This window comes from Dipteris shenzhenensis, chromosome 12 (assembly GCF_047967505.1).
Source record: "Dipteris shenzhenensis isolate YYH24624 ecotype China chromosome 12, Dip_SZ_1.0, whole genome shotgun sequence".
Taxonomy (NCBI): Eukaryota; Viridiplantae; Streptophyta; class Polypodiopsida; order Gleicheniales; family Dipteridaceae; genus Dipteris; species Dipteris shenzhenensis.
The window spans coordinates 31,798,343-31,816,187 of NC_141607.1; the positions used below are offsets into that span (position 1 = coordinate 31,798,343).

A 17,845-nucleotide genomic window follows, 5' to 3' on the forward strand; every position below is an offset into this window, starting at 1 on the left:
GTTTTTTGAAATCCTCTTTAACTCTCAAAAGAGTGCTTGTAAGGACTCACTTCACTTAGAGATGAAGATTTCCCAAGATAAAAAATCTACGAGGAACATGCATCCTTTGTCATCATAGGCATGTGTAGTTGCCTATCACATATTTTAGCGTATGTCCACAAAGTAGCCACTCTACTGCTCATCTGATGTCATGGCAAAGTTGATTTTTCACCCCAAGGCATGCAGCCCATTGCCCAGCAAAAGCACCCTACACCAAAAGCATCCTACCTACACCTCGCCATGTCTTATGCTCCTCTCATGCTTAGACGTGATGCTATTGCATGCCTCTTCCCTTATCATTGTGATACCTCCAGCAAAAATGGGCTGATTTTTGAAATATCTTTGGATGTGTTGAAAGAACATCCTACTGCAATTGAATGATCTCAACTGCAATGTTTAGCCTTGAAAGATCTCGAGTATGATGTTATGCACTGTCCAAACTTCACTATTTGGATTGAAGCCAGATCATAAATTTGTAATTACGTTTTGCTCTTCTTATTGTTTTGGTGCTCATTATTTACACAATATTGTAAGAAACACACACAACCAAAAGAGAAAAAAGGGATCCGGCAAGAGCACTCATACATGTAGCTCCTTGGCATCTTTGGCCATCAACAACTCCAATGGTAGGACCACAGACCATTCTTTTAACTAAATCTCTCATGTGCTCATATGCCACACACCTTATGGATATCGATCCACCAAGATGAAGGGATCGACGGATCTGGTACGACGACTGAGCTTGGAGCTCCAAGTGGTAAGAGCTTATGGATGTCGTGAGTTGTCCCCCTTTGCATGAAGTTTTGAAGCTATCTTTTTAACAATAGCTTAATTGGGGGACTCCACCTTTTCAGCTTGAATTTCTCTTGAAAAATAAAGTCTTTTTTAATTACATTTCTTCTTAGGTTGAGTTATATGTATGGAATATTTTGTTGAGATTAAGGGCCTTTAGAGTAGGTAGATGGAAAGTATCAATAAGCAAAGTATGGGGGTATGAAGAACTTGTGCAATTGCAATATCCTTGGGGTAATTCTCAGCAATCTGTGCATGGGGAAGGCTTGACGAGGGAAGCAAGGTCCTCCTATAACCACTAGAGCTTTTAATCTAGCTTGAATTTCTAATCTCCAACTTGAGCTCCACCTAGCATACTCAAAACTTTCTTGGAGGCCACTTCATGGTTCGTGGTGCGTTGGGGTGGGAAAAGCACACCGTAGCTTTTGTGAGGTACTTGGTAGAGGTTGGATGCCATGTGGAAAAGGACAAGTGGTTCAACAAGCTCAACTTTTCGTTTCATGGCACTATGCTACCTGCTTAAAGATAGGTTTTCTCCAAGAAGTTATAATTATGACATTGTTAAAATAAAAAGGTGTAAAAGTGTGTGAAGACCCTAGATTGGGCAACAAGGTCTGCTAGTGTAAGAACCATATTTCTCCTACATGGCTTTGTCCTTAGAAAGGGGTGAGGGAAGATATTTAACATTGTTTAGCAATGGACCTACAACATTTCATTTTCACCTATTAAAAATATTTTCTCAATTTTGAAAAATTTGCAAAATTTTAGGCAATTTAGTATATTTTAGCTTAAAAATTTGCAAATTCTCATTAGAAAACTTTCAAAATTTTGAAACCCCAAGTTTTGTGATTTGTTTAGAAAAATGTTCTTAAAAAAACAAAACACACCCACCCCACACTCACCCCCCCTTGAGGGGCACATTGCTCAGGACCAGTGGGCACACGGTCGATAGCCATGGTCAACACTACATACCCACCCAACCACAAGCTAGGACACTAGGCCCGGCCTCCAAGATTTGAACCAGTGACTTGATGCTCAAATCACTAAGCCAAAGCCTTGGTGGTAGATGTTAAGGAAAATATTTTTTTTTGGGTAAAAAAATAGAATTTTGGATTAGCAGGGGGTCAACCCTGGTAAAAAATGGACCCGATTACAAAACTTGGCCATAGAGGGGCTAGTCGCCTGTATCCAGCGCTGCACGCAGCAAGGGTTCCTATCCAAAGTCTATGTTGGATATTGCATCCATTAGGACTTTATTGATGACCAGATCTTTGTGGGCTCCAAGTATGCTAAAATCTTTCAGGTACGTTGCAACTCCCGCCAACAGCAAAGACACCTTAAGCCCAAGATGCATCTTGTGCTGAAACACCACCTTGTTACATCCTTCTTGAATCACGAGCATCACGATAGCTTGATATAGGGCCGCTTGAACGATCCCAGGCGGAGATCAGCTAACCCAGTGTGACCCTTAGGAGGTGTGCGCAAGGCCGTGCCACGTTGGCCGATACAAACTACACGGTTGAGTAAAAATGAAGAGTGATGTGGATTGGTGACTGTACATGACCTATGGGTGGGTTTAAAGGAAATTAGGGTTGAGATTGTAATTAAGGAGTTAATGCAGCTGGATTATATGGCTGTTCTTCATCATCTTCTTTACTTTGGTTGTGGGGAGCTTGTGATAAATTGGGAGCCTCTGCAGGATTGTCTCGCACAGGAATTTAGAGTTTCTTGAGCTCCCTCACCTCTTCTCCGAAATTTCGCTACATAATCTCTGTCCAATTTCCAAAACCTGGAGCATTTCGATTTCTTCTTTGCAGAATCTGATTGAATTGCTTGCGCTCCTGATTTCTTTTGGCTGGAGCCTCTCTTGCAAGGTCGGTTTGCCCCCGTTCTCTGCCTCTCCCTCCCTCTCTCTGCTCGTCAATTTTCTTGCTGAATTGCAATTTCTTTGCTTTGGCGGAGTGTGTACAACAGGTTCAGTAGTTGCCGTGCGGAAAATCCAGTTCTTATAGCTAGTTTCATTGCATGCCAGCAATTGCAATTTCGTGGCCATACAATGCCCTTGTCATAAAGCGGATTTGAAGAAAATGGACGAGTCACCAGACAGTGCGCTTGGGAAACGAAAGAATCCGGAGAGTGTGAATGGGTCTATTTCCCTTCCTGATCAGGAGTCTAAACTTTCTGTTTCTTCCGAGAGTAAGCGTCGTAATATCGCGCGCACCTGCGTTCATGAAGTGGCGGTTCCCCCGGGTTATGTTCCAACGCAGGATGAGGAACTTCATGGAAGCATAGACAATCCGGTGTACAACGGTCCCAGAGCTAAAGATTATCCATTCGTTTTGGATCCATTTCAGGAGGTCTCAGTTGCTTGCCTCGAGCGAAATGAATCAGTCCTTGTTTCAGCTCATACGTCCGCTGGCAAAACTGCAGTAGCAGAGTATGCGATCGCCATGTCTTTCAGGGACAAGCAAAGAGTCATATACACGTCTCCTTTGAAGGCTCTAAGCAATCAGAAGTACAGGGAGCTTAGTCAAGAGTTCAGTGACGTAGGTCTCATGACTGGAGACGTTTCTATAGCTCCGAACGCGACTTGCATAGTTATGACTACAGAGATTTTGAGAGGAATGCTGTACAGAGGCTCCGAGGTCTTGAAAGAAGTTGCTTGGGTTATATTTGATGAAATTCATTATATGAGAGATAGAGAAAGAGGTGTTGTCTGGGAAGAAAGCATTATCTTTCTCCCGCCTGCCATCAAGATGGTATTTTTGTCAGCCACGATGTCTAATGCAACTGAATTTGCCGAGTGGATATGCTATTTGCACAAGCAGCCCTGCCATGTTGTCTATACTGATTTCAGGCCAACTCCACTCCATCATTATGCATTCCCCTTGGGAGGTTCAGGGCTGTATTTAATTGTAGACGAAAAGGGACAATTTAGAGAAGACAGTTTCACGAAATTAGTCCAGACGTTTTCGAAGGAAAACAATCAGGAAGATGGCTTCCTCTCTCCAGGTGGGGACGGACGAGGAGCAGGCCGAGGTGGAAGAGGCGGAAGAGGAGGAAAGGGAAGGGGCGCAGGGAATGGTGCGAATGGAGGGTCAGACATCTATAAAATTGTGAAGGTAGGTTTTCTACATCTGTGACTTTCAATTTGTTCTCTGATACTTTTCTTCTCATGTGTGCATAGAAGGGTAGATTGAGATTCAAAAATTGCAGTTCTCATTTCTGTGTTGTGCAAAGAAAGTTGCTTAACCGACTCTTGATAATATTAATGTTTTCAATGACACTTTGAGGTGGGATGATAACGTCATATTTGCTGTGGAAAGGATTGTTTAATGACAGTAACAGATGCTTCAAACATAGGTGTAACCCCAACCCCCCTACCCGCTCTCTCTTCAGTTGTAACCATTCTCCTCTTTCCCCTCTATCCCTTTCCTATTCAATCCCTCCCCTCCCTCCCGCCTATCCCTCCCCTCTTCAATCACAAAAATGCTCATTCTCGTTTTTCAAAGTGAGCATAAAACTTGCACTTTTGCCCTTGCCACATTCCCTTTGTGCAGAAAAAACCATAAGATTGTCTTGGGCCATTTCTGGGCCATTTCAGATCCTTGAAAGCACTCCCAAAGAATGAGAGAAAGAGAGAGAAACATATATTAACGTCCTCTAGATCATTTCTATGTCCCTCGCTCGGCAGCGGCGTGTCGGTTATCTTTGCTCATCCATATGGCCCTCATATCAGCTGTAGTGGCTCAAACCTCCTCCACTCTGTTGTCGAGAGATCACTTTCCCAAAAAGGTGCTGCATACATGGCAGTTGGCCTCACCAGCGTATCGAAAAGCCAGCCCTTCATCGGTGTGATCCTGAAAGTGCACCTGGAAGCACACCTCTCTGGTTGGGCCAAGGCACCCTGCCCTCATGTGAGTCGTGCCTTGGTTGCATGGGTCATTCGGGAAATCCAAAGGGCAGTGAACAATTAATAACCAGCAAATACTGGATTTCCAGCCACTTAGAACTGTCCACAGCAAATACTGGATTTCCAGCCACTTAGAACTGTCCACAGCAAACTAGAACAACTTAGAAAACTACACTTGAGAGCTAGATTGCCCCAGTCCTGCATCGGACACCAGATTGGCGCTAAACAATTAGTGCCCCTTTCGGTATTTCTTTATCTTTTATTCTCAAAATACAAGAAAAGCACTGTCGTGCGGCAGCCCAAAGACAGCTAACTGAAAAATCCGTTCACAGACACTTCCGTTCTGCTATGCAATCACAGAAAGGCATCCCAATCTAGTGCAACATCCCATGGCAGCCCTTCTTCCGATTTTGACTGAGGGTTCTAACCTTGGCAGCTCTGATACACGCTAGGGGAGTTCTGGCAGGGGAGAAATCAGCCAAATGTGTCTTGGCGGCTTTGATACCCGTCAAGGGAGTCGTGGCAAGACAGAGGCCAGCAAAACAACCAATCCTGGCTGTTCCTGGCAAATAGAAAGGCTAGCTGCAGCAAAGCAATAGAATCTGAAGCATCATTAACCTCTTGCTAGGGCAGATCCAAGACAAGCTTGCCCTGCCATCTTCCTTCCTTAAAGGCAACATCATATGCAGCCACTTTGATGCCTCTAGGTACATGATCCTTTTCTCTGTCTTTTCTCTGGGCATATGCCCTAGGTCTCCCTCCCCCACGCTCTCATTTGGGGGCTTATAGATAGGGAGGTGACCTTTCCAACACCCCCTCTCACTGACACATCTCAGCCCAATGCCAATACATCGATGACGTTGCCCGAGCAGCTCCCATGATGGTGATAGAGGTCAACATCTCCTGACGTCACATAGACAAAGAAAGAAAGAAAGAAAGAAAGAAATATCAACGTCCGCTGAAGGCCTCGTAGGCCTATGGGACAAAGTGTGGAAAACACCAAAAGTGAAAAAACTCATACAAGCCACAAAGGGCTGGAGCAAAGGGCGCGCTAAGGCCCTTGCTGAGTACTATGCTGAAATAAAGAGCTTAATAGCTCAAGCAATATCAAATACAAAGCATGTCGTATCGTATCATATCATATCATGTCATGTCATATCATGTACTATCTGAAGTAGGAGAAGAGTTGGAACTGGGGCTGGAACTCAGAATCCGAAACCTGCAACTCGGCACTGTGGTGGCTCGTCTAGTGCCTTGCTTGTGTGTGTGCCCGCCCAGTGAGAGAGGGCATTGCTTGTGGGTGTGCCCCCTGGTGAGTGAGGCTAGGGTAGATGAGTAAGGGCCTGTGTTGTGGGTGTGCCCGCCCCCCGTGAGAGTGGTTAGCGTGGCTTTCCTGTGCCTCATGTGTTGCCACACATGCCACGGAGGTTCCCAGGTGAGGTGCAGGGCTGTGTGGGCTGGTGTGCCTCATTTTGCAGCTCTTGGGTGCCTCTTATGGGCCCCTTTTGTGGGTTGTGGAGTAGTGGAGCAGTGGGTGGAGGTCGGCCACCCGGGCTGGTTACAGCCCCCTATTTTGTGGGGGGATGAGCCCTCTTTATAGGACCATGGACTGCCCTAGTGGCGAGAAAGGTCATTATTGGCGTCAGTGCCCCCAAAGGAACCTTGAGGGGTCCAGTAACCAATTGGCCAATAGTGTTTCTGCTGCAACCACGTATACTCAAGCCTTCTAGTAGCACGAGGTAGGCGCTGCAAGCAGGCTTTCCGGATCCAGATGGAGGATTGCTTGCTTGTTTGTGGCAGCAGGACCTGCCGATGAGGTGCCCCAAGTAGGGAGTCATTGTCATGACGAGAAATCACGAATCTGTGATTAGTAGACATTAAAACATTATTATAAATTATACGCCAATGGTGTAACATGCATATGTATTTATGATGGTTACCGACCGATTTGTTATGGCGGTGGATCATCTCAATAGATAGGACTAGTCGTGCTGGAGCCATTGCTTCAGACGGCATCGAATTTGGACATGTGATACTTATTCTATCAATAAAAATGTGCACACACGTGTCTAGGTCGTAGGGGCAATAGGAAGGGAAGGGTGATTGAGGTGCATTGAATGGCGAGATGCATGGGTCGTAGGATAAGGGTAGGTGTAAATGGGAAGATGGAACCTGAGTGATCTCAAGGGACATTAATGAAAGAGTATCACCCTTTCATTGTGAATCTCACGTAGCATTCTCGATTCACCTTGCATTCATCTGCCATCTCTCTCCCACCTTGCATGTAGGTTGAAATAGAAACAAGTACTCTCACGAGGGCGCTTTTCCCCATTGGAGGGCCAATTGGCATTCAAATTCTGCATGCATTGCACACATTCGCATTCTCGAGAAGGCTGGTGCTTCACATTTGGTATCAGAGCTTCGACGATCCACTACCGGGACGGATAGAGGAGGAGAAGACGCGAGCACGAGGGAGGGTGCAAGCGCTCAGGACAGCAGCCAACGTAGAACGCACGGAAGGGAGTCGTACGTGAAGGCGGAGGGCACAAGGAAACCTGCGCTGGAGGGACGTGTGCGACTAGGGCTGCAGTGACGCGGCACAATGCCGGATGGAGGACACAGAGGATGGCAGATTTGTGCGCGAAACAGTCCTTTGGTTGGACCCTGCGTGAAGGCTGAGGTCTGCTGAATCTCTTGACAGGAAAACAGGGTTGCAGAGAAGCTTCGAGACTTGGAAATTTCGAGACACGAATCCTAGAAAAGCTGGAATTTGCAACCCCTAGGTTCTGAAAAATCTCTTTAGAGTTACCTGAGAAGAGCGAGGATGATAGAAGGAAGAAGTATTAAGCAGCCCTAAAGTATGAGGTTGAAATGTTCAACCTTATTAAAAGACCTCATTAAATTGGTTGAGATTGCTGAGAGGAAATTGAATCCTCAGAAGCCTTTCAACAAAGGAAAAGAGAAAGCTATTGTACAAAATGTTAACAGCCAATCACGTCTTGGATGGATACCATTTCCTTCCATGACTTATGATGAGAAGAAAAAGCTAATTAAGGAGGGTAAATGTTTCGGATATAAGAAACATAAGCCCGGGCATCCATGGCATAAATGTCCTACTCTATTAGCCAAAATTGCCATAACCAATTCTGTAAAAAGGAAGGCAAAGCATTGAAGCATGAGGGTGAGGCTTCTACCTCCTCATCCCAGGACTCTACGGTGAACATAGAGCCAAGAGTAAATGCTATCCATTCAGCCAACACTAGTGTATGGATGTGTGAACTGAATAGAGAGTAGGCATATTCATTGTAGAGAATGGACATAGAATTTTCTCCTCCATGTAGAGCGTCTTATAGGATGAACAGGGCTGAAATACAAGAGTTAAAAAAAAAGAGAGATTGATGATCTATAGTTTCTATAGATTAAGAAGCTGTTCAACGCAAAATTATCTAGAGCCAAGGTCTACCTAGCTCAATGAAACATTTGGGTGAGAGAATCATTTTAATAATAACTAGTTTGTTGAGAATATGTTTCAACTTATTGAGTAGGTTACTATAGAGAGATTTCAGCAGCTTGGTATACAGAAGAGAATTCTGAGTATGAAGAGATATTGAAGAGGCACTGCAGTGGTACTTCAGCATGTTGAATATTCAGCATCGAGAGGAACCAGAACTTAAAGATGGATTTAAGTTCTGATTCAAAAGGGATCGTGTACTACCACGAGAAGACTATTTGCAGATTATGAAGAGGAGATGCAAATGCAGAAGTAAAAGAGAAGCGTACGTAAGAGAAAGAGACAAGAGAGGATCCAGAAGAGGACTTCTGTCCATTCAAGCAAGAGGGAGTGTCATGACGAGAAATCACTAATATGTGATTAGTAGACATTAAAACATTATTATAAATTATACGCCAATGGTGTAACATGCATATGTATTTATGATGGTTACCGACCAATTTGTTATGGCGGTGGATCATCTCAATAGATAGGACTAGTCGAGCTGGAGCCATTGCTTCAGACGGCATCGAATTCGGACATGTGATACTTATTCTATCAATAAAAATGTGCACACACGTGTCTGAAAGAGTATCACCCTTTCATTGTGAATCTCACGTAGCATTCTCGATTCACCTTGCATTCATCTGCCATCTCTCTCCCACCTTGCATGTAGGTTGAAATAGAAACAAGTACTCTCACGAGGGCGCTTTTCCCCATTGGAGGGCCAATTGGCATTCAAATTCTGCATGCATTGCACACATTTGCATTCTCGAGAAGGCTGGTTCGTCACAGTCATTTATCGAGGTAGGCTTTCAGACAGGACGTCGAGCCACAAGGAGTTGTTCCCGTTGACTCAGATGGCAGTTGCTAGCTTGTATCTTGTTTGGACGTTATGACCTGGCAGATCCATAGGGGGTCTCCTAGTGTTCTGCTGTAGCTATGTCTGTTGCGCGGGAGATTGGGATGGAGATTGCCAGTGCGGGAACCCAGACACAGTTGATTGATCTTTGTGAGTTGTTATATGCCCGTTGTCATTGGAGCACTGAAGTTACATCGATCTGGCGACAGTGTACTAGTTTGGACTTGAGAGGGGGCTATCTAGCTCACTATGGAAAGAGTTATTATAAGCAAACTCAAGGAGTGGTAGATACTCTTCCCAAGCTGCTAGGCGTGACTGAATATAATGTCGAAGCATTTCTTCCAGAACTTGGTTGACTCTTTCAGTCTGGCCATCTGATTCTGGGTGGTAGGCTGAACTAAACAGTAGAGTTGTTCCCAAAGATTCGAACAGTGAAATCCAAAAGTGACTGGTAAACTTAGGATCTCTGTCGGATATGATATTCTTGGGTAATCCATGGTGTCGGAAGATGTGTTGTATGAAGAGTTTGGCGATGTCCGGAGCCTGTGCACTGCTTTTGCAAGCAACAAAGTATGCCATTTTGGACAGTCGATTAACAATTACCATGATCTGAGTGTTACCTCTGGAGGATCGTGGTAGTGTTGTAATGAAATCCATGGAAATACTTTCCCACCTTTCAGTTGGAACTGGAAGAGGCTGAAGAAGTCCTGCTGGAAGTCGTCGGCTTGCTTTCATTTATTGACAAGATAAGCAAGATGTAACCATTTTAATGATGTCGCTTTTCATCTGAGGCCAGTAGTATGTTGCACTAAGTAACCTATAAGTCTTGTTGATGCCTGGATGGGCAGCATAAGAACTACATGATGCTCTTTTAACAAAAGACGTCGAACATCCTTGTCATGTGGTACACAAACGCGATCTTGATAATACAGAATGTCGTCCGTATAAGAATAGGATGAGAAATCGAAAGTCGAAGGTTGATCTTTTGAAAGAACTTGTACTGCTGTGCCGAGGTCTTTATCATTGAAATACTTCCCTTTGAATGAATTCGGAACATCCACAGATAATGTAGAGATTACCATAGCTGATGCTAGAGTTAACCTGCTGAGAGCGTCTGCAACTACATTGCGTAGTCCTGGAATGTACTCAATGGTCATGTGAAAATTGGCCAGAAACTCAACCCAGCGTGCTTGTCGAGCGTTCATGTACCTCGACCTTCTTGGGATCCACAGAGATGCCTTGAGCTGAAATAACATGTCCCAAATCAATGTTGATGTAGAGAGAATTTGCGCGGAGAACTTCAAAAACTTGGTGAAGATGTTGTTTGTGCTCATGTAGGGATCTGCTGAAAACGAGGATGTCATCGAGGTAAACGATGACGAACTTATCCAGGAAAGGCCTGAAGATGTCGTTCATTAGTGTCATGAATGTGACTGGGGCATTGTTTAACCCAAAAGGCATGACCAAACATTCATAGTGTCCATACTTTGTTTGAAAAGCTGTCTTGTACTCATCGCCTTCTCGTATGCGAATTTGATGATAACCTGAACGAAGATCAATCTTTGAGAATTGTGTTGCGTGTAGAAGTTGATCGAAGAGGTCATCGATGCGAGGCAATGGATGCTTGTTTTTGATAGTGAGCTTGTTGAGGGCTCGGTAGTCGATGCAGAGGCGCATTGACTTATTCTTTTTTTCCACAAGTACTACAGGAGATCCGAAAGGGCTGCGACTGGGCGGAATGTGACCTTTGTCGAGTAGTTCGGTGACCTGTCTTTGGATTTCTTCATTTTGAGTGTAAGAAACCCAATAAGGAGGTTTCGACGGTGGATTACTGCCGGGAATAAGTTCGATTGGGTGATCCACTGGTCGTCGAGGTGGTAACTGCTTTGGCAATTCCTTTGGAAAAATATCCAGGTAGGGCTGGAAAAAAGGTTGGTTGAGGTATTCAGGAGGATCCTTTGTTGGTGTCTCCTCTACTGCCGTAACCAACAGAAGTGAAGTCTTTACTTGGCGTTTACGAACCCACTTCTTTACTTGTAGGGCAGAGGCAACTGGGGTTGAAGGAGAGTCTTTAGAACCAGTTAGCTCAATAAGTTTTCCATGGTGGACAAACTGGATAGTATGGCTGCGAAAACTGATTGATGGATCATAGTCGTAGAGCCACTGTTGTCCAAGTGTGACATCGTACCGAGAAAGAGGCATGATGTCGAAGTTCAACTTGTCCGTATAATGTTGGATGCGAAAAGACAAGTTTTTGATCCTAGTGTTGCATAAGAAGGTAGTTCCATTTGCGAGTTCAATCTGATAGTCCATGAGACTAGGACTGGTGGTCAACCGAAGTTTGTTGACCATAGAACTAGCTAGGAAGCTATGAGAGCAGCCACTATCGATGAGGATAGTGACCGTTCTTCCACGAATCGATCCTTGAACACAAAGTACTTGAGTGGCCAGGGAAGGTTCGGGGTTGCTGGCAAGGCTCAGGTGGATGGTGTGCTGGGGTAGCATCTTCTGTTTGGGAAGTGCTAGGTTCCATATTGGAATTTTGCTTTGGTCGCTTGGGATAATCGAACCATCTATGGTCGCCTGTACAGATGGTACAAAGTCCTTTTGTGCTGGAGTTGTTCTTGTTGTCAGTGGCCGCACCTTTATGTTGGGGATGATGGTGATGACTTTGTGAAAAAGAAGAGGCGCGATCCTTGGAGGAGTGCTTCTGTTGGAATCCAGCATACGATTTTTGAGACTTGTGGGGATCTTGAGACTGCCGCTGACCTTGATTACCCGAGTTTTTTCTAAACCTGGGGTTATCTTGAGGGCGAGCACCTTTGGCCATAGTAGAGTTCTGTGTTCGATTAGCACTCTACTTCCCTGTGTTTTGAGAATCTGTTATGCGCTTTGCGTAAGCAATAGCGCCAGTTGTGGTGGTGATGTTTGCTTTAAGGACATTAATGCGTAACGAGGGATTTAGGTCTGAGATGAAAGCATGAAGGCGATCATCATCAGTTAACCCATCAATCTCCAGCACCAATGTGGTGAACTGAGAGATGTAGGAAGACAGGGAGCCTGTTTGCTCCAATTGTCGGAGTTTTGAACGTGCTTGGAAGCCCGCATTGGCAGGTATGAACTGCTTACGGAGCACGTGTTCAAAACGTTCCCAAGTTAACACACTTTTACCGTCCTTTAAGCGTCTTTGCCACCATAGAAAAGCTATATCCTTAAGGAGGGAGGCTGCCAAGGCAATCTTTTTGCCTTCAGTGAGGTCAACAGTGTCAAAGTACATGCGCAATTTTGCGAGCCATTGGTCAACTGTTTGGCGATTGCGTTGACCAGTGTAGGCTTCCGGAAGTTTAATGTCAAGTCTTTTAGTTTTGGAAGCTTGAAGTAAACGGTAGAGGGCACGGAGTTCAGTGTTTTCTACCTCTGGTGGGAATGAATCCGCATAGTCGTCTGGTTGCGTCACGTCATCCTCTGTATGTGTGGTACTGCGAGAATCTTGGAGTTGTTGGACTTTCTGGACCAAGTCGGAGATGCTGTCCTGAAGCTGGGAAATTTGAAGTTGCAGTAGTGTTTCGCCTTGTAAGTTGACTTTGGGGGTCTTTTTTGGACTTGAGTCGCTGATCTCTGGAGAGACTGCACGCGAGCGTTGCGACATATCTGAGGTCGCCGTGAGAAAAGCACGAACCTGCGCTCTAGTTTGTACCAATCTTGGAAGAAGATTTGGGCTGCTCCCTGAGGTTGCTCATGTTGGAGGGGGCAGGCGAGGCAGGATGGAACCACCCGTGGAAATCTGGTAATAAAGGAGGTCCTGTCTGAGGTAACACTGGTGATGCTGAAATGGGTGTTACCGCTCGTGAGAGTACAGGAGTAGGTTGCAGAGTCCACGGATCTGAGAAGGGATAAGGAGCTGCTGTCGGAAGTGGAGGATATCCAGGAGGAGTGCCTTCAGAGTGTAAATACTGTCTTGGGGAAGGTACAACCTGTATAGGAGGATATCTGGGAGCTGAAGGAGGTGGAGAGTACTCTGGAGATGCTGAAGCTGAGGGGTAAAAGTCTCTCCAAAGATGGACAGCAAACTTGTGAGGAATATCGGGTTCTGGGTATCTACGTGTCTCGTGGAACACAACCTGGACTTGCTGAGGAAGTAATGTAACTGAGGTGCCACACGTAGAAGGTATAGGATGTGGTCCAAATCACTAGGAGGGCACGTGACAGAAGACCCACGATGCAAAAGCTCTGAAATGGGCTGGTTGTGCAATCTGAATACGATATTGTGTGGTAGATGATGCCTGAGATGTCCTTGAAAGGACGGGTGAATTACCAGGGGTTTCCATGCTTTAGGGAGAAGGCTTTCATTTGCTCTAATTTGATAACGAGCGTCAAATAACAATATGAAAGAGAATCCTTAGCAATAGAATGGAAAGAATCCACCTGGCATAGATTAGATCTGCCAATTAGTTGCATAGCAAGGCCTGAAAATCTCCGTCCGGAGGTCCATTTACTATCTTTGCAGGTTCACGTTGAAGTGTGAGCAGGAAAAAGGTGCCTGGCAAGACTTTCGAGGCAGATAGGGGCGTTGGCAGAGGTGTGGTGCAGAAAAGGGGTTTCCTGCGTTGATTTCAGAGGAAAAGTGCCTGTGGGGTGCGAGGAGCAGATCTGGGCCTGGCTGGTCGGAATTGGAAGGCAGCAAAAGGGCGCTTTTCATAGGCTAAGGTGGTGAGATAAGCCAGCAGGATTCAGGCTGGTCTGAATTGCGATAGAGGGCAGAACAGCTGCTGGGCAAAGGCAGGTATGGTGGCGAAAAAGGGGCAGCCTGCTTGCTTGTGGCAAACTTGGCTGCGTGCTTCCAAGGCTGAATCGCGGCAGCAAGGGGCAGTGATCTGGCGCTGAAAGACTGGCAGGAACCCAGGGCAGCAAACCGGCTGATGGGGGGGGGGGCTGCGTATGGCGTGGAAGGGAGGCGAATCCTGCGTGACGAAAATCCGTACGGGTGTCAATCGTGGATCGTCATTTTTGTGTGTGGCTGCCTAGGTTGGGTGGTTGCCAAAAATTAAAGTGTGGGTTTAAGTAACCCTTGGGTAGTCTAGGGTTAGCCTAAGGTATGCGCCTGGGTTTTCCTTTTTAGCCCCTCTAGGTACCCTTTTTATAAGGTGCTTGGTGCCAAAAGGTGTGCCTATTCGAAGGGGTGTGACCCTTGGAATAGGTGTACCTTTTCATGAAGGGGTGTGTCCCTGTTTTTAAAAGGGGTGTCCCCACATGAAGAGGTGTGTCCTTTTTTCCACGATGGGGTGTGTCCCTTGGGTGAGGAGTCAAAACTCTTCATCAAAAGGTGTGTCCGATGGTGGAAAAGGTGCGTCCCTTGGTTTTGGGACAACCCAAGCACATGAAAAGACACGATTTTTGTCGTGTCCATTCACATCAACTCGTGATGTGTGGGAGATGGAGAGGCCATTGATGACTCTAGGCAGGGTTGGCGCTACAAATTTTTACGCTCATTCTCTCCATCTCTTCCATGCACAATGTGCATGGATATCCTTCTAGCGGAAAGAGATGTATCTGATAGGCGCTAGAAGGTGGGGGGGCATTTCCTAAAACTCGGGTAATCAAGGTCAGCGACAGTCTCAAGATCCCCACAAGTCTCAGAAATCGTATGCTGGATTCCAACAGAAGCACTCCTTCAAGGATCGCGCCTCTTCTTCTTCACAAAGTCATTACCGTCATCCCCAACATAAAGGTGCGGCCACTGACAACAAGAACAACTCCAGCACAAAAGGACTTTGTACCATCTGTACAGGCGACCATAGATGGTTCGATTGTCCCAAACGACCAAAGCAAAATTCCAATATGGAACCTAGCACTTCCCAAACAGAAGATGCTACCCCAGCACAAGACAAGAAAGGCAAAGCTGTTCGAATGGCAAATACCATCCACCTGAGCCTTGCCAGCAACCCCGAACCTTCCCTGGCTACTCAAGTACTTGTGTTTGTCACGATCTGTGACGTATTCCTTTCTCTATATCTAGACTTATGGATGGTTTGACGAATGGACACTTGTGGAAGGGTATGCCCTTTCGACGGGACACTTCCTATGAGGCACAACCCTTCACAAGAGACATTCTACTGAAGAGACGCAGAACCCTTCACAAGAGACATTCTATTGAAGAGACACTCCTATTGTAATGTACCCTCTCATCAAAGGTCACACCCTTCACAAGGGGTACACGCCTCTTCATGCACATACACTTTGGAGTACACACCTTTTCATGTGTGACTCTTCACTCTCTAGATAAGAGAGGCCCAACTGTATGGATGACACACACTACACACACTACAGACACTCAAGCAATACAAATATTCCTTGTTCTCTGCTATTTCAGTCTCCTTTCTGTTCCTTAGCACATTTCTAAATATAGTAAATCTAGGATTTCTTACAGTGGTATCAGAGCAAACCTGGGGTTATCTTGAGGGCGAGCACCTTTGGCCATAGTAGAGTTCTGTGTTCGATTAGCACTCTGCTTCCCTGTGTTTTGGAAATAAGTAATGCGCTGTGCATAAACAATAGCGCCAGCTGTGGTGGTGATGTTTACTTTGAGGACATCAATGCGTAACGAGGGATTTAGGCCTGAGATGAAAGCATGAAGGCGATCATCCTCAGTTAACCCATCAATCTCTAGCACCAATGTGGGGTAAGGTGGCGAAAAAGGGGGGGCAGGCTGCGTATGGGGAAACAGGCTGCTGGCTACCAAGGGCTGATTCGCGGCAGCCTGGGCAGGGAATCTGGCGTTGATCTAGCGCTGCAGGGCTGGCAGGAAACCAGGGCAGGAAACCGGCCGGGGGGGGGGCTGCATATGGCGTGGAGACATGGCGGATCCTGCGTGACCAGAATCCGTACGGTCAAGGGAGGCGAGCCTGCGTGACAGAAATCCGTATGGGCGTCAAAATGGATCGTCCCTTTTTCGTTTGTGGCTGCCTAGGTTGGGTGGTTGCCAAAAATTAATGTGTGGGTTTAATTAACCCGTGGGTAGTCTAGGGTAAGACCTAAGGTATGGGGCTGGGTTTTCCTTTTTAGCCCCTCTAGGTACCCTTTTTTTATAAGTGCTTGGTGCCAAAAGGTGTGCCTATTCGAAGGGGTGTGACCCTTGGAATAGGTGTACCTTTTCATGAAGGGGTGCGACCGTGTTTTTAAAAGGGGTGTCCCCACATGAAGAGGTGTGTCCTTTTTTCCACGATGGGGTGTGTCCCTTGGGTGAGAGTCAAAACTCTTCATCAAAAGGTGTGTCCGATGGTGGAAAAGGTGCGTCCCTTGGTTTTGGGACAGCCCAAGCACATGAAAAGACACAATTTTTGTAGTGTCCATTCACATCAACTCGTGATGTGTAGAAGATGGAGAGGCCATTGATGACTTTAGGCAGGGTTGGCGCTAAAAATTTTTACGCTCATTCTCTCCATCTCTTCCATGCACAATGTGCACGGATCCTTCTAGCGGAAAAAGATGTATCAGATAGGCGCTAGAAGGTGGGGGGCATTTCCTACAGGCAGGAGCGAAATTTGCTCTGATACCACTGTAAGAAATCCTAGATTTTCTATATTTAGAAATGTGCTAAGGAACAGAAAGGAGACTGAAATAGCAGAGAACAAGGAATGATTGTATTGCTTGAGTGTCTATAGTGTATCTGTAGTGTGTCATCCATACAATTGGGCCTCTCTTATATAGAGAGTGAAGAGTCACACATGAAAAGGTGTGTACTCCAAAGTGTATGTGCATGAAGAGGTGTGTACCCCTTGTGAAGGGTGTGACCCTTGATGAGAGGGTACATTACAATAGAAGTGTCTCTTCCATAGAATGTCTCTTGTGAAGGGTTGTGTCTCATAGGAAGTGTCTTGTCGAAAGGGCATATCCTTCCACAAGTGTCCATTCATCAAACCATCCATAAGTCTAGATATAGAGAAAGAAATACGTCACAGATCGTGACAGAAGGTGACTTAGAAGATCAAACATAGTATGCAACATGCCCGGCAGTGAACCATAATGATGGCCACAGTTGTGGGTGGAGAGTTAGATATAAGTGCTTATTGCTCCTTGTTGACCTAGAAGTGGATGGGAGAAATTTCTTTCTCCATCACAACAGTTATGCCTGACGTAGTAACAATCAAGGCAGGTGACCCCTGAGTAAACTAGAACTTCCAAAACACAATGGCCAAGGTGATCTAGCAAGATTCCTCCAACATTTTGATGCTACATGTCAAGCTGGAAGGGATCAATCAAATGAAGATAAGGTTGCATGGTTCCCCATGGCCTTAACTAACGAAGCCTCCGAATGGTAGCCTCAATCTCGTAGTGGAAGAACAAGCCACATGGGACCTGTTGCAATCTCATAGTGGAAGAACAAGCCACATGGGACCTCCTGCAAACCGAAATAAAGAGGACGTTCCAAATAAAGAGACTTTAAGATGATCTTGCCCTCCAGTCGAGAAAGCCTAAACAGGATCGCAAGGAGGATGTCCGCACGAACATAAGCTGAGCGGGGAGCTGAATAGCCCGTTTTTTGTTTAGTTTCAAAAGAGAGTTTGCTTGAGTATGCATGTGCTTTCTTAGTTAGGAATATAAATTTTGCATCTTTGTAGGAAGCTGTACGTAAGTGTAAGGGGTTCATTTAGTTTTTATATTTTAAATAATTCATTCATTCTGTAAATTCATTCTTTCATTCTTACATGAGAGAGAGAGAGAGAGAGAGAGAGAGAGAGAGAGAGAGAGA

General features: G+C 45.6%; 1 protein-coding gene across 5 annotated transcripts in view; it reads left to right on the forward strand.

Annotated features, from left to right (window-relative positions):
• Positions 1-2,504: 2,504 nt before the first annotated feature.
• Positions 2,505-17,845, forward strand: part of HEN2 (RNA helicase, ATP-dependent, SK12/DOB1 protein) — a 65,511-nt gene continuing 50,170 nt past the window's right edge. For 4 of the 5 annotated variants that reach the window (XM_087383139.1, XM_087383141.1, XM_087383142.1 and 1 more), the window contains exons 1-2: positions 2,505-2,705; positions 2,806-3,953. In XM_087383139.1, coding sequence (XP_087239265.1) covers positions 2,919-3,953 — 1,035 coding nt within the window. In that variant the 5' untranslated portion in view covers positions 2,505-2,705; positions 2,806-2,918. The remainder of the gene's footprint in view (positions 2,706-2,805; positions 3,954-17,845) is intronic. The other variant, XM_087383143.1, reaches the window with a different exon arrangement.